We start from the raw sequence: 24,453 nt of genomic DNA, 5'->3' as shown, positions 1-24,453 counted from the left end.
GAGCGAGCAGCCACCTCCCGCGCCAGACCGCGAAGGGTTAATCACCCCGCCCCGCGCCCAGCCCGGCCCTATCTCATTGGTGCGCCCGACCAACGACTGCCCGGGGGGCGGGCGGAGTTCTTACTCAGGCCAATGGGCTGGCGCCGTGACGCCGACGCCGCTCTTTCCCAACCCTTGCTCTCGCTGATCTTAGCCTGAGGGCGGGAGAAGAGAACGGCTGGCTCCCAAGATGGCGACGGCGGTTGTGGCGGGGCTCTCCGCGGGGGTTCCCACGGCGGCGGCGGCCGACTCTGCTTCGTCGGCCCCGGCCAGCGCCCGCGAAGAGGAGCTCCCTCGCCTGGAGCCGGCCGAGGTGAGGAGCCGCCTGGAGAGGAGCGCCCGGCAGTTCCGCAACCGGCGCAAGGTGCTCGTCCGGGGGCTGCCCGCCGACGTCGCTAACCAGGTGAGCCTTCTCCCCGCCCCCCTGCCGCTTTTCTCAGTCACCTTCTTCTGCCTGCGGAGGAGCTCTGCTGAACCCTGAAGCTTGCGCGCACGCGGCGAAGGGCGCTTCACTCACGAAAAGCGGCAAACTAATCTGCCTGTGGTTGAGAGTGCCTGACCCTACTGCCTTTCAGAAGCGCCATCTGAAAAAGATTCGAGATCTGGGTGCGGTAATTCGCCTTTGCTAGCGAAGCATCTTCACTACTTTTCTCACTTCAGTTCTCACCAAGTAAGAGCTGAAACAGACGAACAAAAAGTCCTTGGCGATTTATCTGTTTCCTGGCTGTACCATTTCCTACAGCAAGCAGTGGATCTTCTCTAGCCTTCAAGAAATAGATCTTTGCAAACAAAGCTAGTCAAGGAAAAGTTAGCGGAGAACCTTCTCTCTGACATAGGGTTCTATGTGTAGGGAGTATGGGGGAATATTCAAACACACCTCACACACCCCAGCTGCAACCCAGTACAGATGCAAATGGGAGTCTGGCATGTTGTTCAGCTACTGTATTTTAAGGGGTGTTCACACACACAGTGAACACATGAGGGAAAGTTGGATGACGCCTTGTAGATGGGCCCCTGCCAACATGGCAACGTATTTTCTGTTCACTGGTATAGTTGTACGCAAACAAGGCTCATGCCTTTGTACATCCCTTTCACGCAGACACTGAATGTGCAGCCTCCAGGGGAGGAAGAGCTGGTGTCCAGGGTGTGTGTCTAGCAGCTATATAGCCACGTTGGCCCCTCACACATTTGCTGAAGGAAGGGCATGTTCTGAACGCCCTGCTAGTGGGAAGAGATGTGTGTTCTGCAATACAGACACTCAGACACCATGGTTCACAGACAGACTTCAGACCATGGATTTTGAATCTGACTCACACACCATGGCTCAGTTTGGACACCATACCACAAACTATAGCTAAGCCATAACCATAATTCAGCATGTCTGAATTGAGCCAGACACATCATCAATCTTTTCTATGGCTGTTGTAGAAGAATGCACATAATCCTATGGGGCTAGGGCAGGCATCCCCAAACTGCAGCCCTCCAGGTGTTTTGGCCTACAACTCCCATGATCCCTAGCTAACAGGACCAGTGGTCAGGGAAGATGGTAATTGTAGTCCAAAACATCTGGAGGGCTGAAGTTTGGGGATGCCTGGGCTAGGGGCAACCTCTCAGTTGTGTATTGTTTTGTTCTCAGCTGTGTATTATTGATATATTTCACTACACTTTTAATTTGTATGCCATCTTTCTGTATTGTTGTACCCAAGGTGGCTTACAAGCTGCAGAAACAACAGAATATACAGCCAGGATCACACGTCTCATAATGATCTGATCCAGTGAAAATAAGTCGTAATAAAAAGAACAACTTTAAAATAAACAAGTTCTATCAAATACTGTAAAGTAATATTCAATAATCTGTTAGGCAAAATATCACTCTCAAAATTATCAGCAAATAATAATTAACCAAATTCACTCTCAACAACCAGTAAATCATTACTAAACTATCATAAAGTCAAGTCACCAAACATAATAATACCACAATACATTCCCATAACCTACGCATTATGTTTTGAAATGCATGAACCAGAAGTAGGGTTGCAAACCATGAATTTAAAAGGCAAAGAAGTGCAAGGGGCATTAGTAGGTGTGGTATTTCTATGCAGAGTCCAAATGCATTCAAGATATTCACAATAGCAGTCACTGGTGATAGCCATTCATGTTGGTGAAAAAATGCTTATTATCTTGTTACATTTGGACTTTCTAGAGAACTCTGACACATCTGCTGCTGCTTCCTTGTATTGGATAGAATTTGGCCCTAATGTTCGATCTTTTTTCTTCTATAACCCTGTCACCTGTCAAGTGGGCAACATGATGTACCTGCTGAAGTGGCTTTTACTCTGAAACTTAAGCAGTAAGGAATATGTTGGCTTTTAAGGCGCCTGCAGGCTTCTTATGTTTTGGTGCATACATTACTAGAGAGATATAATTGTTTTCTTGAGTTAGTTGGCAACCACTTAGTGAGGTTGATGAGCAGCAGTTTTAACAAAGAAGAAAGATGACAAGTTATTCACACAACACACCATTAACATTGCTGAAAACCTTTCTCTAGGGATTGTAAATTAAACTGGCCATAGTTATCTGCTTTTGAGGAAACAAATGAGCATGTTTTATTACAGAATAGTGGCACTCCCACAGGATTGTTAAGGGAAATACAATGGTAAGGAAGCAGTACACTATCATTTTGTCTGTGTGTGTTTACGTATTTGCATCTCTTTCAAGATGTGTCACAGAACATGTGATGCAGTAACTTTGCTGAAGCTAATCAAGTGTGGGTTGACTGGTCATTGCCCACCTTGAGTTGGATGAATGGTGGACTAGAAATGTAATGAATCTACGGCCTCTATGCATATTCTCAGATTTAGTTCATAGAGACCTGAGGGGAGAGTGCTGAAGCCGGAAGAACTCTGATTTCAACCTTGAGCAGTTGAAAGACGATTGGTTGAAATGCCTCCAATTAATTGCATGCAAGGTGGAGAGCTTAAAAGCTTCTTTTGTGCTAGATTTCCTGGCACAGAAAGAGCTTTTAAGCTCTCCACTTTGCTTTTTGGTCTCTCTGAGGTTCTTGTGGGAACTCGGGCAGCCTTGTTGGCGTCTCCCAGAGCTCTGTAAGCAAAGCAGAGAGTTTTGGCCCACTATAGGTGGGCTGAAACTCCTAAATGGATAGATACCATTTCTTAGAGATAGGTGTTTTATAAACAGGTTCTAAGATGCACCTCTGTATAAACGTCTCATTTAAAAAAAAAAATTCTTATGAGGATTACATTTACATCCGCATCCTGTATGTAGTGGAGTGAATTGTCTGATCAGGAAGGGCAATTGAACTTTAGAAAGCACAGTGGAACTTCATAGGAAATCCTCATTGTGTACATTTTACATTATTACATAGAAACAGTTGAACAGCCCACCAGGTAAAGGTTTGACCCTGTGACCTGTCCTCATTGTTTGGGTGAGATCACTTGATTCCCAAGCCCTATTGATTGCTGCCAAAGTATCAGAGGCAGGCTTCTAGAATTGCCTTTAATTGGAATGTCTGCCTTTTCAAGGGCGTCAATAACACCCTCTCCCTAGAGTTTGTCTAGGTTTATGTTGGAAGAGTACATTGGAGTGTTTCAAGCTGCCTCTGGGTGGCACATTTCAAGCCAGAGTCTTGCTTATCCATCTACCGTATGCACTCTTGCTCTCATGGTCAGAATGTGGAGCTAGCTGGCTTGGCACAGTATGACCTTGAGCGAGATTGACTCCTTTCTGTGAAAAGATCACACATGCCTCAAATGAGGTAACCTGTTCAGCTCGCCTGCTTGCCAGAAGTGAAAAGTGTCTTGAGTAATAAGTGAAAGTGTTGCCTCGGGCAGCATAAAGCGCATGCTAATACTGACTTGCTGCTGATCAGGAAGACTGCAGTCTGGAAAGGAAGCTGATCTCCTGTGGTGCCAGCTGTTCTTGTTGATGATTTATGCTGATTATGCAATTCCCTCAGTAAATACAGACCATAATGTCATATTTAAGTGGAGGTATAGTGCCTTCTGGTTCTTTTCAATTAAAAGATCATCTTAGTTGAAAAACATTTAATTCCATCAACACAAAGTCATTTGGCAACTAATCCTTATAATGGTGAATGTAGGCCAGTTTTGTTTGTGAATCGTACCTTGAGACAATATTTATTACAGTACTAGATTTCTATACCGCCCTTCATCAAAAGAACTCTGGGCCATTCACAAGATAAAAATACAAGATAAAAGCACGAATAAATAGTTAAAACGGAGACAACAAAACAATACCCCCCCCATGCACATTTAAAAGGCTGTAGAGTATTGTTCAGCCAAAGGCCTGGTTGAAGAGGAACATTTTTGCCTGGAGCCTAAATATATATAATGAAGGTGCCAGACGAACCTCTCTATGAAGAGCATTCCACAAACGGGGAGCCACTGCAGAAAACACCTCAGTTGCCAAAAGTGAAGTTACAGGGAACCAGGCACAGGGCCTTTTCGGTAGTAGCACCCACCCTGTGGAACACCCTCCCATCAGATGTCCAAGTGATAAACAACCCTTTAAGTTTTAGAAGACGTCTGAAGGCAGCCCTGTATAGGGAAGTTTTAATGTTTGATGTTTTATTACGCTTTTATATTTGTTGGAAGCTGCCCAGAGTGGCTGGGACAACCCAGTCATATGGGCTAATAATAATAATAATAATAATAATAATAATAATAATAATAATAAAGCATATCCAAAACATCCATTGAGCAGGTAAGTTTGTTCCTCGTTTATCTCAGAATGGATGAGTTCAGAATAAATTACAACATTTAAACATATTTTACTATTTCAGATACATCATGTGAAAAGGAAAAGAGGCTATGTCAACCAGACCTTATTATAAACTGGCCACAGGGATTGTCCATGATCTTCAGTGTTAGTAGATATTCTAAAATCAGACCACACCACAGTAAAGTTATTCTTAATCTGACCTAACACAAGTCTCAGATAATTCAATAATTTTCTAATAATGTATCCCATATAAAACAGAGAGGGACTTCTGTTTTCCATCACATTCAGTTTTGAAGTTACAGCACTTAAACAAAGAATTATTTGTTTAAAAAGACTTCCCAAAACCATATTTGATTATTATAGGGCTTTTATGGACTTAGGATCAAAATGTGTATCTGATTACTTTATTTGGGGGGTGGCCAGTAATATTACTGAGTTTGAACCCAGAAAGGGGACTTTTAAGAGCAGAGCATATTTGCTATTTGACTTTGTCAGTTCACGCACACAGTGTTGCCAAACTTTTCTGTTCAACAAGAGGGAGCTTTTCAAACCAGTTCTGTGAAAACCTGAATTGTATGGCATGTTTAGTTGGACTTTGTCCAAGCCTGCAAGATAAATCTTCAGATAAAAAAATCCAGAACCAGGAAATGCTCAAAGTATTGATTAGGCTTTGCTGGAGTTACTGCCAGGATGTGGATGCAGCTTTTACTATCAAATGAAATACTCATTTCATGCTCTACAGTTTAGCAGGGGGGCTTGACTGGCTTCAGGAATGAGGGCAGGGTGTATTTTGCTGAAACTATCCTCTAGGCAGATTCTGGCCTCTGTGGACTGGGGTGGGGGAAGTGGCTGGGATTCCTTTTGATGAAAGAGGTAATGTTTCCCACTCTGGTTCAAACTGGATTTCTTCTGTTGACTTTACACAGGAAGTTCATGATCTGCTGAGTGACTACGAACTTAAGTACTGTTTTGTGGATAAATACAAGGGAACTGGTAAGTAAACTAGCATTACAGAATTCTCCTTTCTATCATAGGGTGGGTTATAGGGTGGGTTGACTGTTCAATTCTTGACAAATAGAAAATAATCTGCTGAACCTAGCTGAATGGACACCCCCTTTCAATAAATCTCCATTGAATGCAGATTCATGGGTAACTAAAAGATTGGGTTGATGCACATAGTTTTGAGAATGACATGGGTTGATGCACATAGTTTATGTAGGAGGGGATCTTTTCTAATATTCTTCTTGCTTGCTGGTGTGGACATTTTGTTTGTCTTGGTCTTACTGTCCTCTGTGTGTGATCATCCTTCAGTTTTGCACATTCAACCATATGTGAGGTGGCTAGTAACTTCATTTGGAAAATTAGAAGCCCAGGAGCCCCATGAGGTCTTGTATGTGCCACATGGGAGTATCTGGTTTTTGTGCTGGAAATAACACCATTGGCTTTTTCTGTTCATTTCTGAATATCCATAACTCACTCTCTACAGACTGGGCAAGGCTACATATATCTTCTGTCTTGTTTAAACAGTATAGTATTGTTGTGCATTCGAAATTGTTCATGAAAAGGAAAAGCTTCTGGCATGCATGCCTGAAGGTTGGTGATTCTAATAGTGGACCATTCATCACATCAATCCTAACATCAATCAAGGGATGCTGGTGGCACTGTGGTCTAAACCACCAAGCCTCTTGGGCTTGCTGATCGGAAGGTCGGTGGTTTGAATCCCTGCGACGGGGTGAGCTCCCATTACTCTGTCCCAGCTTCTGCCAACCTAGCATTTCGAAAGCACACCAGTGCAAATAGATAAATAGGTACCACTGCGGTGGGAAGGTAAACGGGGTTTCCGTGCACGCTGGCACTCGTCACGGTGTCCCGTTGTGCCAGAAGCCCAGAAAGCTGTCTGTGGACAAAAGCTGGCTCCCTCAGCCTGAAAAGCGAGATGAGCGCCACACCCCATAGTCGCCTTTGACTGGACTTTACCATCTCTTAATAAAATATTAATTTAAAATGGAGTAAAATTGGGATATAGATGTATGTGTAAATACATAAATGAAAAAAGAGGGAAGAAAGCAAACTTAGCAAGGGATGAATATCAGCAAATTTAAGACACTTCTATATTATTTGAACAGAGTAGTCACCAAGTTTATAAAAGGCACAAAATTTATTTAGGATGGGGAAACACCAAGAGTAACCACAGATGTGCTCTTAAACTGGATGTGTAACTCACTCCGTAAGCACCTAAAAGTCATGGGGTAAACAATATTAATTTATCATGTCCCTGGCAGTTAGTTTTATTATGGCATCTTTCAGCTCTGAATGTCAGATGTTGGCAATGAAAAGAAAATATTTGTCTGACTCATGCTGTGTTTGATATATATTGCTTGGCCACAACTAAGGACAGATTGCCGGACTGGGTAGATTTTCTGTCTAGTCCAGCATGACAATTCTTCTGTTGCGTACAGGCAACAACCAATTAACGTGCATCCGAATGACGTACGATTGTGTATGCATGCATACCCAGGAGTGACCCAAAAACATCACTAAACACATCAGAGGCACAACAGGGCGGGGCATACCAATGTGCAGTGGCCGGGAGCAGAACCTCTGCGCAAAATTGTGATTGACGGTATACACCTTGAAATCTATGCAGAGGTTTGTGGGCATTGACTTGTGTGTTGCTATGTAACGTCTTGTCAATAGCTTTTACATAACCTCCATCTCTTGCAGCTTTCGTCACGTTACTGAATGGGGAACAGGCAGAATCGGCCATTAAGCAATTCCACCTGAGCAAGCTGCGAGACAAAGAGATCACAGTGCAGTTACAACCTACAGATGCCTTGCTGTGCATTGCCAACCTGCCCCAGCTTTACACGCAGCAACAGTTTGAGGACCTGGTTCGGCCCTTTGGGAACCTGGAACGCTGCTTCTTGGTGTACAGTGAGAAGACGGGGCACTCCAAAGGCTATGGCTTTGTGGAGTACATGAAAAAGGATTCAGCAGCCAGAGCAAAATCTGACCTGCTGGGCAAACAGTTGGGAACACGGACTCTGTATGTTCACTGGACAGATGTTAACCAGTTGACCCTGGACCTCATTCATTCAAAGTGCTTATGTATAGATAAACTGCCACACAATTACAATGATATAGAAGAACTGAGGCAGACCTTCTCTGCCATCTGCCCTCCAACATTCTGTCAGGTAAGCACCTTGGGCCACAGGGAAGAGGGCTGCCCTTCATGCGCTTAGTGCAGCACTCAAAGCAGTTTCGCACAACAGGCTTATTGCACTTACTTTAGAATCCACTTCCCAGGATATTTCTGAAGCAACAAAAGATCAGGCTGCCACCCCTTCCAGTTTGCTTCTGTGAATAGCACAACAGTGTTGTGTTGCAAACTTCTTCAATAATGAAATTTAGAAACTTGCTGCTGGTCCTAAGTGCTTGGTCACTCACTTCCAGGGGATTAACATTTAGCACAATTTCCAGCTCAAAGAAATTTGTTTGCTTGAATCACACAACCTATCCCAAAAGCAAAAAGTTTGTTTTTCTGTGTGCTCAACATAGAATAATAGAAATGTAGAGTTGGAAGGGACAACAAGAATCATGTAGTCCATGTTGATTAGATTGCACTTCTGGCCAGGGTCAAGGAAATGTATAGAACGTGGAAGCCTAATCCTGTGGCCACAGACAGTCTCTGTTCAAATTCTATATAGTTTTGAAATCTTGGAATCTGTCTCCTCCATATTTTTGTGGTTTTCTGTAAACATGAGATGAGCTACTGTATATCCTTTTTGCCATCTGATAGCTGTAGCAACAGATGCAACCACACTAGTAAACTGTTTGCCACGCCAATTTAAGTAGAAGTATTAATCTGTTCTGGTTCAGGCAGTTGCATATTTTAAAAGCCGCACAAGCCCCATCAGTGCAAATGGGATATAATTAGCCAAATTACCGTACTTGCTTTAACAGTTTGGTAATGCTAGTAGCAGGGCTATTGGCTATAACTCCACCTTCCTCCGCCTCCCAATTCCATATAACAAAATGTGAATTGCAACATAGTGGTTTCTTTGACTGCATTGTTTGTCTTTTTGAGGGGGAAAGTGCTTGTTGGTTACCAACCTTAAGGCAAAAGAGGGATGAGGTTAGCTGTTGTGATTGTGCCAATGAGCCTCTTGTGGGGGGTTGCTGTAAGATTGTCCTGTCATTCGCCCCTAGCTCAGCAATTCTCTTGTAGTAGCTTGGTTCTCTTGACAAAATGAGCTGATACATGTCCCAGTAAGCCAGAGATAACCATTCTGGCTCTTTCCATATGTTGGACTACAATTCCCATCATCCCTGACTACTTGCCATACTGGCTAGTTCTGATGGGTGTTAGAATTCAACATCTGGAGAATATGCATTGACTACTCCTGCCCTAAGCGCAGGAGGATTTACTGATGCAGAATCTTGCTGGGATTCTCTGAGGCTGTAGGTTCTTCAGCTTTGGTTGGCTCAAAGCATATAAAGCAGCCATGTCCTCTTTCTTTTGTGCCGAGTCACCTTCTTACTGCCTTCTTTTCCTTTTGCATAGTTGGCATGTGGACAGGATGGGCAGCTAAAGGGCTTTGCAGTCCTCGAGTACGAGTCAGCTGAGATAGCAGAGATGGTCCAAGAGGCCACCAATGGCTTGCCACTCGCTGGAAACCACATCAGAGTGTCCTTCTGTGCTCCGGGCCCTCCTGGGCGAAGTATGCTAGCTGCTCTGATAGCAGCACAGGCAACAGTAAGGTTCAATTCACAATAATTACTATATGGTTTTATGTTGTGAGCTGCACTAAGATTTTCTTCCTAGCAAGTGGTATAAATATGTTAAATGATGCTTCTTTCTGTGTGTAGTTTGAAATCATCTTCTTGCCAATGCCACCTTTTGTTCCTTTCTCCACCTTTCTCCTCGTGCCTGTATCTTTTTTAGAGGTTTATAGTTTGGGTCCAGAGTTGGGTGTTGCATCTCCAGGGACTGACACAATGCCTCCATTGTTTTGGTTTTGGACAAACTTCTGCTCATCAACAAGGCTTCCTCCTGTAGCCATTATCTGTTCTATATGGGCATCCACTGTATTGTGCGGATGGTTTGATACTGATAGACTCATTAAGTAAAAAGGAGAGCAACTTAGTTACATGTTCAGCTCACCTCATTACAAGGGTGCATGTGTGATTCAAAACAAAATACAGCTCACAGAACCCCAAAGGTCTCCCTCCAATGGCCCAATGTGGCAGGCTGTCTGTCTTAAGTGTTCTGTGTTGTAAACTGTTAATTACTTTGTGAGCTGAAACCTTAACTGTACACTCGGATGCTCCCTTCCTGCATGGTTAGAGTCATGATCATGAAAAGGTTCTTCTATCAGTTAGTGGGTCCAGCTGCCTCTTGATTTATTTGTTTATTTGTTTTTTTGCTGCTGTTGCTTTTACAGGCACTTAACCGTGGAAAAGGGCTTCTTCCCGAGCCCAATCTTCTTCAGATTCTGAACAGCTTAGGGAATCCTACGTCAGTCCAGCTCTTATTCAACCCTCTCCTTCATGGAGCCATTGGAGGAAAGCAAGGCAAGTATGCATAAGGGGCCCTCAAATAGGATGTCTCTGAAAGCACCTTTGGTATTGAGCTATGTGATCTTGGGGTTTCCTCCCACAGTGAGCCCATTGAGTATGTTTGATCTCCTCAGCCCTAGTGGCAAATGCTAATGGCCAGATGTGTTATCACTGACTTGATTGGAGCTGCAATCGGACAGGGATCACTTGTATTCACGATATAGATATGTCAGTTGTTGTTTTTATATTGGGCTGTAGAAGAGCAGGTTCAAAAAGAGCAGGAATGTAACCTTCTACCAAGCTTTAAAAAGCGTGGCATGTATTCAGTGCTCATTATGCCGTATGTTCCCTTGTGAGGGAAGCTTTCCTCAGATCAGAAAGAGCTTGAATTCTTACCAAATATTTGTGTTTCATGCAAAATGGATAAGATGGCACTTTTGCAGATGTAGTATGTGCTTCAGAGTTCTTCATGAGGCAACCAAAATGGTGTTCCTTCTTACTCGTAGTTTATCTAATGTGAGGATTTGTATCTAACAAACTAGTGCTGTCAAGTAAAGAAAAAAAAACTAGCCTGGACTCATTCATCAAAAGCAAAAGTGAATAAGGTATTCTGACATCTTTAAAAGATGAAGGGTTTCACGATTTGGGCTGTCCTTTTTGGTTCAGTTTGCATTACAGCAGTATTTTGAGGGGTTGCTAAGGGATTCCCCACCCCATTACATTGGAGAGTTTTTAAAACTTTCCTTTTCTTTTTCAGGAATCCTAGGAGCCCCTCCATCAGTGCATCTGCTAAGCAACCCTGCCCTGTCCACAGCTCTGCTTCAGCTAGCACTTCAAAATCAAACACAAGCACAACAGGTAACTGCCATTCAGTGTTGCAGGTAAAACAACATTGATGTTAATCTTTGCCCTATCCATGGATGGGCTGGTGTTCCAGATTGTGGAAAGATAAAGAACAATCTCCTTGTCTCTCCCCCCCCCACTCCTAATAAACCCCCTCTATATACAGATACATATCTCTGCAGGGGCAGCGACTGCTATTGAAAACAAGTACCTTGGGTTTCTACATGGGGATCATTCTCTTCTGTCATTGGTGATCCTTCCACTACTCACCTGCAGCCTAACTCACTTTAGCCTCACACTCAAAAGAATCCAGTTGTATCTATTATTTAATTCTTCACTGGAGTTTCTCTGTGTACAGTTGCAATGCTTTGCCGAATGGCAGGGAGAATTTTAGCAGCTCTGGTTCCATCTGGTTCCTACAGGGCAAGATCTAGTCTGCTTGATCTCCTGGTAATAGAAATGTCCTTGGAGTGGCTTGCCTTTGTACACAGCAGCAGTTTGATGCAGGCTCTTACTTTCCAACTTCCTTCTCTGTTTTTTTTTCTTGTCTGTTTTAATTCTCTTGGCTTTTAGTAACCCTGTCTCTGGTCTCTATTTGCTTTCTGCTCCAGAAGGCATTTCTTGGAAACTTGCTCTTAGTCCAAAACCAGGTCTGGACACAACTCCTGCAGAACAAGGAAAACCAGGCCATATTCCATGTGAGTGCTGGGCCAGACCTGTGTGTGAAAATCATGCTGCTTGTGTGTGGGTGTTTATTGTGTGTGCGCTGCATGAAGGAGCACTGCAGGGACCATCCTCCAACTTTAATCATATTCTAGTCTCACTGGGGAGGATGTGTTGTGCAAGACATTCCCCTAGAACTAGGACTTCACTCTGTTTAAGCCTTAAACCCCATAGTTTCAGGGGGGTTGGCTTGCAGTAGCATTTAGCATGACTAGTACAAGGCTTTGTGATAAAGCGAGGGTTCTTGGTTGATGAGGAGCTCTTCACTGCCTCTTCACTTCCTTAAGGCTGAATGGGGACATATTTATTCCAGTGAGTGCTGTGTGCCTATGCACCACCAATTGAGCTGTACCGTTGTGGAGCAAAATTAATTGTGCATGATGGAGCAGTTCTGTCCATGGTGGTCTGAAGTTTTCCAAATATCTAGCATTATTTGACAAGGAGCCGTGGAGTAGAGGGCAAAGAGGTAGAGCTGCAAAAAAAAAAAAGAACAGGTCTGTTTTCCACATTTCCATCTCCTTCTGGGAGTATATCCAAATGGGTTGACATAGGCCCTCTGAATTTGGATGGGGTAAACCTCCTCCTGATGCCTCCTTGTTGAAAACCATTGCTTATCAGACTTCAGACTTTTGTTCTCAACAAGTTGGGTTTCAGAGCATAGCTTTCTAGGCTTCTATTCTGCTTTGCTGCCTCCAACCATTGATGGAAGAGTCTGCCACAAACAACTATTAGAACTTGCTGTGGTTGAGGTGGCATAGCTGCCAAGTTTTCCCTTTTCTCGCGAGGAAGCCTATTCAGCATAAGGGAAAATCCCTTAAAAAAAGGGATAACTTGGCAGCTATGGGGTGGAGTTGCATTGGAATTAAATAGCCCTGAATGTTGTGGTTTTGCCTGCTGTTAATGTTGTCCCTGTTGCAGCTGAACAGCAAAATCCATCCCAACTATCACAAAGAGGATCTTTCAAATAATAGTAACTCGTATACTCAGTTACAGGTAGGTAGCCGTGTTGGTCTGACGTAGTCAAAACAATAATAATAATAATAATAATAATAATAATAATAATAATAATAATAATATAATTAAGGTGCTACTGGAAGGAATTTTCTGGAAGGTGCTACTGGAAGGAATGTCTCTAAGGTGCTACTGGAAGGAATTACTATTATTATTATTATTATTATTATTATTATTATTATTATTATTTTGTTTTGACTATGTCAGACCAAGACGGCTACCTACCTGTAACTAGTACTATGGAAGGCACCACATTGAGCCGCATGAAATCAACCTCACTACACCCTCTGACTATTCATAAGGGTCTGGTGACTTCTGTTTCAGTGTATCTGAAGAAGTGTGCATGCACACAAAAGCTCATACCTATGACAAACTTAGTTGGTCTCTAAGGTGCTACTGGAAGGAATTTTTATTATTATTTTGTTTCGTATACTCAGAACAGTGGTGCAAGGAAGTTAGCAGCTGTATTGGATTGTCTGGGGGTTGCTTTGAAATGGAAATACAGCAGTAGAAGAACAGTTGGAGAATGGGGAAAGGGCATGAGTGTGCTGGAATTTAAGCTAACAGTTTGTGCTGTAGAATTCTGTTTGTGTTGCATTTCGGCCACTTGCAACAGCTAAACTCACTCAGTCTATACCGCAAAGTCCTGTGAAGTCCATCTGAAAGACATTGGTGCACTTCTCTCCTATCTGTAAAGCGCCATCTTTTTCAGGCTGTTCTGTATCTGAACATAGCTTGCCAGGAGTGTCCGGTGGTATTGAGTTACCTGGGCACTGGTTTAGCAAAATGATCTGCCTGGCGTCTGTAAGCTGCATTCAGGTGGTCTGCAGTATGTATGCATTAAATAGTCATACTGGTTTTAAATTGTATTATTATTGCTTCTTTAGATTCTTATATTGTACTTTATTGTGTTACAGTCTGAATTTAACAGAATGCAAAATGTTAGAAATAAAAGAAACAGTAAAAATAAAATTAAAAATCATACATCATCTAGCACAGCGCAATTGCTGCAACAGGCAGAAAAATCATTAAGTGGTCTATCAGCAATTTTCAAGTGGTCCTTGGGGGGGGGGAAGCTTGGGAACCACTGCTCTAGAGACATGAGTGATGTGGCTGTATGTAGTTGATCCCCCCCCTTTTTTAACCATTTGGATCAGTATGCCTTTGCCATTGCCTTGCTTGAGATTAGTGGTTTGTAGTGGATTATTGGCTTGAGTGTGTTGGATTTTAATCACACACAGTCTTGTTTCCTGTCTTAATTGTGGGAACGTATTGATTTGTTTGTAGAAACCAGGAATCTTGGGAGAGTCTCCACTGGGTTCCTTGCAGCATGCTTTGGGAATGCAAAACACACCAGCTTCTCAAACAGGAAATCAGTTGCTGAGTGAGATGTCCTCAGGTAAGTGCTTTGTGGTATAGGGTCATAACAACATCCTCTCCAGAATTTTATTTTTGAGTGATGGTTTCTACTAAAAGCTACGGAAATTATGTTCTTTTTCTCATTTAACTTACTTTGTAGATTTTTTCTTTTAGTAAAAGGTGACGATTTATACAAAATCTTTCAGAAACTAACCAGAAGAGAAACCACTTTAATAACTGTTGATTTATACTATTGTTATACAGTACTTTGTATTTTGAGTCTGCAATAAAGCTGTGTGTGATTTTTACCTTGCTGATCCAAGTCCAGAATTCTTTCATCACAACAGAAGCGTTTACTTGGGTTGCTGTATAGCAGACTCTCCTTTGAATAGGAGAAAGCTTTGGGATGTAGTGAGAGGGCCAAAGATTTTTTTTAAAAAAATCTTAGCATATGGTAATTGGTGCTGCACCTCACAGCAACTTCATCTCATCAAGATCTACTCCTACAGCAACTCAGTAACTGTTGGTATTTTTGCAAGCCACAGCAGTTGCTTCTTCAGCTATGTTCTGCTTGTGGTTCTGGCCCATAAGAAATCTTTCTGTGCATTTTATTTTCACTTCTCTTCACTCCAGAGTAGCTCCTGCAGCCCTGTGTGGAAATTAGGTTGGTGCCACTCCCTGTGTAGGAAGATCGGCAGAGCAAAGAACTCTGCTTACAGATCAAACAAGTATATCCTCAGGCCTGCAGTTGTTGATGAGGAAGGGAGAGGTTTCAGGCTAGTTGCACAGCAAGTTGTTCAGCAAGTCCTCATTTGGAGCAGGATAGCATGGAAGGGAGCAAATTAACTCTCCTTCCATGCAGTGAGTCCCGTAGTGTTTAATGAAGGGATGTTTTGAGTCTTAGCTCCACAGGAAGCCACCAACCTGAGCAATATAGGAGGAGAGTAGGATTTGCTACTTTTCTTGCATTGTCTGAAGGAGTCTCCCCACCCATGCCTTTGCTGAAGGTGGTGAAATAAACGATAAATTACAAGAACTCAGGCCAAAAGAAGATGGATTTCAAATAAATCTTCACAAGGTTTTATTGATGTGATGCGGAGTTTAAATGGGAATCAATCCCAATGTTGAAGGCAAATAAAGGTAAATTCCAGTAAAAATCAGGACAAGGCCCTGTTTCGACTATTCTTCGTCAGCAAAGATTCACAGGTCAAAGTGTACCAAATATGTTTGCCTTGAAGACGAAGAATAGTCGAAACAGGGCCTTGTCCTGATTTTTACTGGAATTTACCTTTATTTGCCTTCAAAATTGGGATTGATTCCCATTTAATCCACATCACATCAATAAAACCTTGTGAAGATTTATTTGAAATCCATCTTCTTTTGGCCTGAGTTCTTGTAATTTATCGTTTATTTCTGGACTTTGTTGAAGGTGGTAGCAAACTTTCACCCACCCATTGTGCTCTTGCCCCCATTGGAGCTTTTCCTTGTTCCTGTGGAAAGGACTCAGACCAGCAGTCTATGTATAAATCCCTACCAGGTTGTGTGGCCCCATTTTACTCCCTTCCTCACTGGCAAAAGCCCAGCAAATGACCTTCTGCAGCTTAAGGTATTTTAACCACCATGAATTAAAGAAGTGGTTAGTTGACAACATTTGAACAGTAAATTGACTGTTCCAACCTGATGATTTGGGTTCCAAAACTACTTTATTTTTGGAGGTGGCTCTCACCTGGGTGCATGTTCTCTCCTTAGGTGGCTCCCTACCTTCTGATATGGCTCCAGGACCTGTGAAGTCTCCAATCTTGCCTTCAGGAAACTTGCCTTTGCCATCCTTTCTGGGACCATTGGGAATGGAGAGGGAGAACTCTGTGATAGGACCCCACCTGACCCCGCCTGGGCTGCAAGGCCTCACCACTTCCATCCTGGGGTCTGTGATCAGTGGGCTTCAGAAGCCAAAGCAGACAGAAAATGGGCCTCCATCATCTGGGGTAAGTGTGAGGCTATCAATGAACTTTTGCGAGGAATCTGGTACCTTGTGAAGGTTTACGTTTGTGAAAATCTGAGTATATGTTATGTGGTGCCTTTCTGTCCTTCAGCATTGCAGTTCAGAAAGATGTGAGGGTCTTGACTGAAGTGCTTTTATATTGCATGACAGCTTCAGTTGTGCTTTTCCGTCCTATACACCGCCAGTGTGGTGTAGTAGTTAAGAGCTGTAGACTTGTAATCTGGGGGACCGGGTTCGCGTCTCCGCTCCTCCACATGCAGCTGCTGGGTGACCTTGGGCTAGTCACACTTCTCTGAAGTCTCTCAGCCTCACTCACCTCACAGAGTGTTTGTTGTGGGGGAGGAAGGGAAAGGAGAATGTTAGCCGCTTTGAGACTCCTTCGGGTAGTGATAAAGCGGGATATCAAATCCAAACTCCTCCCCCTCCTCCTCCTCCTCCTCCTCCTCCTCCTCCTCCTCCTCCTCCTCCTCCTCCTCCTCCTCTTCTTCTTCTTCTTCTTCTTCTTCTTCTTCTTCTTCTTCTTCTTCTTCTTCTTCTTCTTCTTCTTCTTCTTCTTCTTCTTTACCTTTTCCCTTACAGCTCTCCTCCTGCTTTTGAATTCTTCAGTTCTCATGCCCCCATTGAAACCCTGGGTTGAAACTGTTGCAACTGGATAGAAACGTAACCAGTTCCTAGACTTCTAGATATTATTATCATTAAATTTATTACCTGCCCTTCACCAGCAGGTCCCAGGCAGGTTACAACAATTTAAAATTCAGAATTGAAAACAGTTAAAGCAAATTACAGTCACAGGAATAGGGTGTGCTCTGAAAACACCTATCTTGGATAGCATAGGCCAGGGTAAAGAAACCCGCATAGTGAAGAAGCCAGATGTACATTTGTGGTGAGGAGATTCCTCATCTTCAGGGCTGCCACAGAGAAGGCCCTGGGCCACACACACCAAACTTCTGAGGGAGGTATATCCCTCAGGAGGTGGAACTACCAAGAGGAGCCCCTTATAGCATAACTGGCTTCAGGGGTTTTCAAAATCGGGCTGCAAGTGATCAGCCGGAAGATGTTCAGCATAGTGTAGGCACTGTGTTTAGCCTGTCCACCCTTCTGTAATCAGTGCGTCAAAAGTATGTATATCCTCTTGCACATTTTATTAGAAGAAAAACTGCCAAGTGTTTGTCGCTGGGAATCTCTTTAAAACCAATACCGTGTTTCTCATATTATAAGACATGTCTTATATTTATTTTTTCCTCAAAAAAACACACTATGGCTTATTTTCAAGGGATGTCTTATTTTTTTCCTCCTCCTCCTGCCGCGTCCGGCATTGCTGCTGCGCCTATCACTATGTCTTATTTTCGGGGTATGGCTTATATTCCTTGAATGCTTAAAAATCCTGCTATGGCTTATTTTATGGGTATGTCTTAAAATATGAGAAACAGGGTAGATCACTTCACCAAGCGCCAACATTGGACTTAACGTTTAACTTTTTGTTTTTTAATAAAGGATGCATCCACCTTTTCTTCAAAAAAATAAAACTGTTTAACTTTTTTTATCACACAACGTGTGATTTGTCTTTGTTAAGGGCACCAGCTGGAAACCTCTAGGAAATGGTGCTCACTATTGCCTCTCTTACAGGTCTCTCTGCTAGGAGAGCCACCCAAAGACTTCAAGATTCCACTCAATCCTTACTTAAATCTGCAAAGTCTTCTCCCTACGAACAAGCCTGGAGGTAAGGTGGCCACATCTTAAGTGGTATTTGGCTAAATTGGACCTATTGAAATTAATGGGCCAAATTTAGACATGTTAATTTCAGTGGGTCTACACTGAATAAAAGTTAGCTGAATGCCATCCCTTATTTGGCACAAGAGAAATGAAAGTACAAAACTGTGTTCTCTAGTACTTGCTAAAAAAAATCATAATTTATGGTGTGTTTTGCGCTGTCTTATGGAGGCAGAATGGGTAATACCAGGGCAGAGGCATGGCAGTTTTTAGTGCTCTTTCTGCCTGCAGCTATAGGCCTTGCATGATTAGACAATGAGGGTGTTTCCTGCAGCCCTGAGGTGAGTCTAGAGTGGGACAAAGCCTATCCCATCCCTGGTTCTTCTACCGTGCTGCTTGCATGCTAATAGTCAACTCTTTTGATTTTGCAGGTGGGGCCAACAAAGCATTCAGCTTGAAGACTGGTGTACTGGGCAATGTTTCAAATCCCAGAATCCCACAGGCCTCCCTATCTGATGCTGGGTTGCCTTCTTCTGGGTTGACAGGAGAAGGCTGTGCTTTTGACTACCAGCCAGTGAGTACTTGAAGATCCATTATGAGCCATGGCTTCTGAATATAAACAGCAAGGTTAAAGAGCTGGAGTTGCTTTCATTTATCTTAATGCCCTTTAGGCTCTGCTTCTTCATTCTGTATTATTATTCTGTGTGACAGCATCTGCTAAAAAACATCCTTGTTTAGACAAGCCTGCCCAGATGCTTAGGGTGTAATTTTAATCTCTTTTAGTACTTTACCTTTTGTATGTTTTAGGGTTGTACTTTTTTATTGAGTTTATTGCCTTTTTTTGTAAAGCGCTTTGACTTTATTTTGAGATCGAGTGATGTATAAATTTTATGAAATAAATGTTATGTTCTTGTATGCACAGATTTCTAGTTCTCATTGGTGACCATATCAGTTCAAATGACATAGAATCAGAGTTGGAAGGGACCTTGAGGGTCATCTAGCCCAACCCCTGCAATGCAGGGTATGCAGCTGTCCCTTTAATGGGGATCAACCTGCAACCTTGGTGTTATCAGCACCATGCTCTAACCAACTCAGCTATGAAACGTTTGGGGCATAATTATATCCAGTTTACACAGCTTGGGATTAAAGAGTTCCTGCCTTTTCTCTTTTTCTATCAAAAGGACTTGGGAACGCGAATGTATCCCCAGGCCAGAGAGACAGGGCCCCAGCTAGGTGGATTTGCACACAACAAGCAGAAGGTAAACATCCATTGTTTTAAATGCCTCTACCTACCGTAGCTTGGATGGGGTAGATCCAGACACAGCCAACATGGTGCCCTTGCTGAACTGCAGCTCCCATAATTGCTGGCATGAATTGATGGGAGTTGGGAGTCCAGCAGCATCTGGAGGGCACCGTGTTGGCTACCCCTGGGCTAGTCCCAAGGGAGCTGCCTCTGTCGTATTTATATTCCTAAATACCATGTTGGATTTGATATGGTGGCACTAAAACATGTCGACTCCTGGCCTCATCTACTGAAAGGCAGTAGGTTTAGAATGCTGCAGTGCCATAACTATGAGATTTGTCGTTATGAAATGATGTGATTTGCGCTAGTTTAATGTGCATAGAAGATGGTCCGGTAAGGAACACCCACAAACTTGGTGGTTAAGAGCAAGCCGTCCTTGAAACGGCCGCTAACTGTGTAGCAGAATGCACAAGGAGGGCACAGAGCTGTGGAAGGTTGTGGGCAGGAAATGGACTCTTTCTTCTAACCATCCTGCAGTGCTGAACTGGTGACAAGCGCTGCTGCCATCCTCCTGTAGAGAGTGATTTGCAAATTGTATTATTGAGCTACCGGTAGATCTGATCCTATAGTTTGCATTGCCTGCATTGTATGAATTCTGACTGTATAGGCTGTAGCCCTGGGATGTCGTGCGTAAAATGCTTTTTTCTTTGCCTCTCTCTGTGTGCCAAAGGGTAAGAAGGAGGCATTGCATAGAACTGACAGGAAGACAGAACAGCCTTGTAAAATGAAAACATTCCTCTTATCAAAGGGAATGATGTGTTAGCTGCCGAAGACACGGAACTTACCTAAGGGCACCAGGGCCAGCCAGAGATATGAATTCGACAGTAATTGACAATACGCATAGATGATGTGAAGGGGGGGGGAAGATGCGCAAATCACCATTGTCCCCTATAGTCCTGTTTATGTTACCACTGCCTAAGCCAGCATATGTTTACGCACAGAACGTGTACTAGTGACCTCCTTGCGTGCGTGAACCCCTTGCGTGCGCACTCTTACAGAGGAGGGGGAAAGAGCCCAAAAGAAGGGTATAAGAGAGCTTTGCAATTTGTGTTTCTTTACTCTTGTCGTGGAACTAACCACCTTGAGTCTCTTATTAATAAGAAATAAAATTCTTTCTCTGGAAGAACTCAACCCCGGTGTCGTTTTGACTATTTCTGTCCTGCTTGGGGCAACTTAAAGGACCCTTAGTAGCTGATAAGGCTGCACTCCTTTCTCTCCCTCTCCAAGGCAAGTTGCATAGGCTGGTGGGAGGGGATCAGTCATTTTTAGTTGTTGCTGTCCTACAGTGTGGAGAGGGGTGTGAGAAGCTCTGCCCACAAGTAGCCGGTGTGAATCTTGTTCCCCTTTTCCAGGTGTCATCACCTGGGTTTGAACGGAACAGCCTTGGAGCCCCTCTGCCTCCGTTCTATTCCGGATCCCCAAGCTCCTATTTCACCAGCGGCCTTCAGGCTGGGCTCAGACAGAGCCACCTAAACAAAGTAAGATTTCCCATAATGCCGGTTGTGCTTTGTGTTAGGAAGCAAATTTGGATAGTTTTGGATGCTACACTGGCACACTTAACAGCTCCAGTCACTTGCTGCTGTGGTCTCATTTTTTTAATTTTTATTTTTGTTACTTGTTAAATTTGTATACCTCTCTTTACCCCAAGATCACAGGGCAATTGACAACATAAAAATACAAAATGAGAACACAAAATACATAAAAAACAATGACAAACCCATTCATTGGCTACCATGCTTTTCACTTGAGTTCGTAGCCACTAGTTTTCCCTATGACAACAGCTTTTGCACACAGCTGAAGATAGAAATGTCCAAACCTCAGTAGAATATGATCAAGGGAGATTGCAGACACTTTCAGATATAACCCACAAAGAGCATGAGTTGCAGATCCTGTAAAAGAAAAGGTGAACATGGAATTGCTTTGTTTATAGTGGGAATAGAGAATCTATTGTGCTGTTGGGTTCTAGCTCCCATCAGCCCCAGCCATCACGGCTGCTGGTCAGCGATCACAAGAATTATAGTCCCAATAATACCTGAAGGGCAAGAGCCTGGAATAAGAAGGAAAATATTGGTAGAATTCTCCAAGACTGGAAACATTGGCTGGGATCCAAATAACAAGAAAACTAGGTAGTTTATGTGCCTATTCTGTGCTCTGGGCTTGCTTTGCCAACATGATATATTGTAAACCTTTTGGAAACTGATGATGCTTTTTTAAAAAAAGCATTCTGATCTTGCATTGATCTGTTTAAAGTGCAAGATCCTAATGGACATGCCTTGGCAAGCGTAGTGATCCGTACTTGTATTACTAGCAGTCTCAAAATCTGCAACTTTAGACCCTTCTGTAGATTGACCCCAATATATAAATTAAATTAGTCTAATTTTATTCTATTATTTTGCACAGGGGGGTTTCTGGCTTCATTTGTTAGCGTGAGATTCTTGGATGCTTTTCTTCAGGAACTTTAAAGGAAAAGTATTTGGAGGGAAATCTCACAGGACAGCCAGAGAACCCGGGGTGTGTGTGTTAAAGTCATGCTAAGCAAACAAGCCAACCCATTCAGGCCACTTGTGAGAGCTTGTTTTGCCTCCGTATCCCTGAAGGATTGACATATTGCCTTTATCAGTGTAGTGTTTTTCATAGTATCACGCTGGGTAGTGGAGGGGAGTGTCAGCCTCGCAGTCAAAAATGATGTTCGTTCTCCTCTTGCCTTTTCTTCCAGGCAGTTGGGATGCCCCCTGTGAGTGCAGCAGATGGCATTATGGGACTAGGACCAACAAGTCACTCACACAGCACCTACTCAAAGGTGGGTTGGTACAACTTTGAACTTTGAAACCTTTAGCTCCTCCGTGTCTTGTCATTTCCCTAATTCTGCCTCTCTTCCCCTTCATTGCTTTTGCAGTCTCCGGTTGGTGGCCAGAAACGGGCCTTTTCCCACCTGCTCCCATCCCCAGAACCCAGCCCAGAAGGGAGCTATGTGGGTCAGCATTCTCAAGGCCTGGGAGGGCACTACGCAGACTCCTATATGAAGCGAAAGAGGATATTTTAATCAGTTTCCTATAGAAGCGCTCACTTTTCTTCTTCCCCAAATATGTAAATTTTTTGTAAAAATGTTTTTAATGTTTTACTTAGACTTGGTTTTAAGACTCTGTGCAGAGGACTTGGCTTCTGAGCATGGGATCCAACGCAAGCACATCCTGGGCTTTGAAGATGAACCCTTGGTGCTTTTTGCAGCAAATGCCCCTTTTCCCTAAGTGAGGCTATTTCGACAATCAGGAGAAGCACCACCAAGCTGCAAACAGCTCCCTACTGCCTCTCAGCCAGCTGGACCAAAATGAAACTGGATGCCTTTTCCCTACTTGGGCTCCTTCCTGTTCTGTGCTCTTATTGCAGTATATTCTACTTGCATGGTCCTGTTGAGCAAGGGCCTTGCTTTCTAGAGATACGAGTTTCTTGCCTTAACACTTTTTTCCAGCAAAGGAATGTACTTGCATCCTGTAGGTGCCTCTGGATTGCTGCAGTGTGATAGAGCAAACTGCTAAAGAGGAAGAAGATGGCAACGGAGAACTCTTGCGTGGTCACGTTGGAAAACACGGCCCTAGTCAGCTGCAGCCTGTCACCATCACTATGCTCCTGCAGCCCCCAGGTAGAGACATGGCTCTGCCTCCCCTGCAATCTGACTTTGCTTTTATTTTTTTAAACATTAAGTCTGTGTACTTATTTTGGTTATGATTAATTTGTAAATTACCTTTTTTTAAAAAAAAATCCATGCTTTTAGTTACTTCATTTAAAAATACATAGTTTAGAAGTGTGTGATCTTGGTAAACTCTATGAACTTGATTTATTTGTTTTAAATTCTCTCCCTCCTTGGGTTGTTGCTGTTCTTTTTCATTGGTTTAGACCAATTCCTTCTTGGGTGCAAAGGTTTTTTGAGTGAGTGTGGTTTTGTCTTAATGCTGATCCTGCAGTCTGATAACACTTAAGCCAGGCTCCTGTGGCTGGGTCTGCCTTTGGGTGTTGTTCCCTGGGGTGACTTAGAATTTTGCATAGCGTTTTTCCATCTTGGTGGCAACAGGAGTCCTCCATTTGGCTTTTTGAGAGGACCCAGCCTTGAAGCTACACCTGCACTTTTTGCAGAGCTAAGATTTTTGAGTGGGTTCCACTGAACTGGCATTTACAAGCTCCAGTTTGAACGGGCTGTGAATGATCCTCTTCCCCTTACACCGAGGGAGAAAAGATGGAAAGCACAACCCTATTCTGCCAGGACATTCTCCGAACAAGGTTTAGCTTGGTACAGAGATAAACGGCCCTATAAGTTGCTTAGGTTCACAATAGGAGATAGTTCCGTATTACCCTTTCTCAGCGTGTGGAGTTTGCTTTGAGACAGAGAAAGGGGTCTGTGGCCTTTTTCCTGGGGGATTTGTAGTTTAGCCTATATACATTTTCTGTTTTATAAACATGCTATGATGATTCTACTGTAGATACTGCTTGGTTAGCTGTATATGTCGTGGGATTTGAAATCCATTGGCAGCTGGATACCAACTTTCCAAAGTAAAGTTATATTTATATCAGACCTTCTCTCGCTTTTTCATTCTTTGTGCATGGAGCTTTAAGAATAATGAGCAGTGGAAGCAGATGTTTTTGAGCAAGCTGGATTGCCTAATCTCTGTACCATGATTTAGAACTGTATATACAATGGTAAAAATACACTCTAGAGCGGGTCGGCAACCTTCAGACCCGGGGGCCTCTCTGTATGGATCATGAGACTCTCCCCAGGCTGCTCTTCTCCCTGGGTTCCACCATTCCCTGACCCTGTTTGACACCGTACGCCAGCTCCCTCGGCCAGTAAAGCGAGATGAGTGCCGCAACCCCAGAGTCGTTCGCGACTGGACCCCGGTCAGGGGTCCCTCTTCCTTTACCTTTACCTTTAAATGAATACCACAACTTCTAATTTCTGGGTGGGGTGGGGATGGATTAAGTTTGAATGATATCCTTCCAGCATTGATTTGTGTTGTCTTTTGTAATATTTTTTTTCCTGTAAAGTATACTTAATTCCCTCCTCTATGACATATTGTATAAAATATTGAAACAAAATTACACATATACGGTACTTGCTTTGCTTCAGCATACAATTCAAGTTGTACAAAGT

General features: G+C 43.2%; 1 protein-coding gene and 1 long non-coding RNA gene across 4 annotated transcripts; one reads left to right on the top strand and one right to left on the bottom strand.

Annotated features, from left to right (window-relative positions):
* Positions 1-193: 193 nt before the first annotated feature.
* On the top strand, positions 194-23,877 carry RAVER1 (ribonucleoprotein, PTB binding 1). Of its 3 annotated transcripts, none has more exons than XM_088658664.1 (15): positions 194-442; positions 5,727-5,793; positions 7,525-7,994; positions 9,365-9,556; positions 10,245-10,374; positions 11,117-11,217; positions 11,817-11,900; positions 14,224-14,335; positions 16,045-16,280; positions 17,924-18,017; positions 18,439-18,581; positions 19,189-19,266; positions 20,663-20,788; positions 22,027-22,110; positions 22,207-23,877. In XM_088658664.1, exons 1-15 carry the CDS (start codon positions 230-232, stop codon positions 22,351-22,353), a joined length of 2,277 nt encoding a protein of 758 aa, XP_088514790.1. In that variant the 5' UTR covers positions 194-229; the 3' UTR covers positions 22,354-23,877. The 3 variants fall into 3 exon arrangements, with proteins under 3 accessions (XP_088514790.1, XP_060124779.1, XP_060124780.1); XM_060268796.2 differs by having other exon boundaries at positions 11,814-11,900; XM_060268797.2 differs by lacking the exon at positions 11,817-11,900 and having other exon boundaries at positions 195-442.
* On the bottom strand, positions 15,360-15,684 carry LOC148683353 (uncharacterized). The gene is made up of 2 exons (XR_015947276.1): positions 15,644-15,684; positions 15,360-15,526 (listed from the first exon to the last, which is right to left on the bottom strand). It is a non-coding gene; the product is annotated as an uncharacterized LOC148683353 (long non-coding RNA).
* Positions 23,878-24,453: the final 576 nt, after the last annotated feature.

Source organism: Zootoca vivipara, chromosome 15 (genome assembly GCF_965207765.1).
Source record: "Zootoca vivipara chromosome 15, rZooViv2.hap1.1, whole genome shotgun sequence".
NCBI lineage: Eukaryota > Metazoa > Chordata > Lepidosauria > Squamata > Lacertidae > Zootoca > Zootoca vivipara.
This window is presented reverse-complemented; position numbering and strand designations above follow the sequence as displayed.

What these genes read in the sequence shown, in the direction of transcription:
- RAVER1 (XM_060268796.2), top strand. Translation starts at nt 230, where the DNA reads ATGGCGACGGCGGTTGTGGCGGGGCTCTCCGCGGGGGTTCCCACGGCG. An exon ending in TGATAGCAGCACAGGCAACA is followed by an intron (nt 9,557 to 10,244) that starts GTAAGGTTCAAT and finishes TTGCTTTTACAG; the next exon opens with GCACTTAACCGTGGAAAAGG. An exon ending in GTGCTTTTGACTACCAGCCA is followed by an intron (nt 18,582 to 19,188) that starts GTGAGTACTTGA and finishes TTCTATCAAAAG; the next exon opens with GACTTGGGAACGCGAATGTA.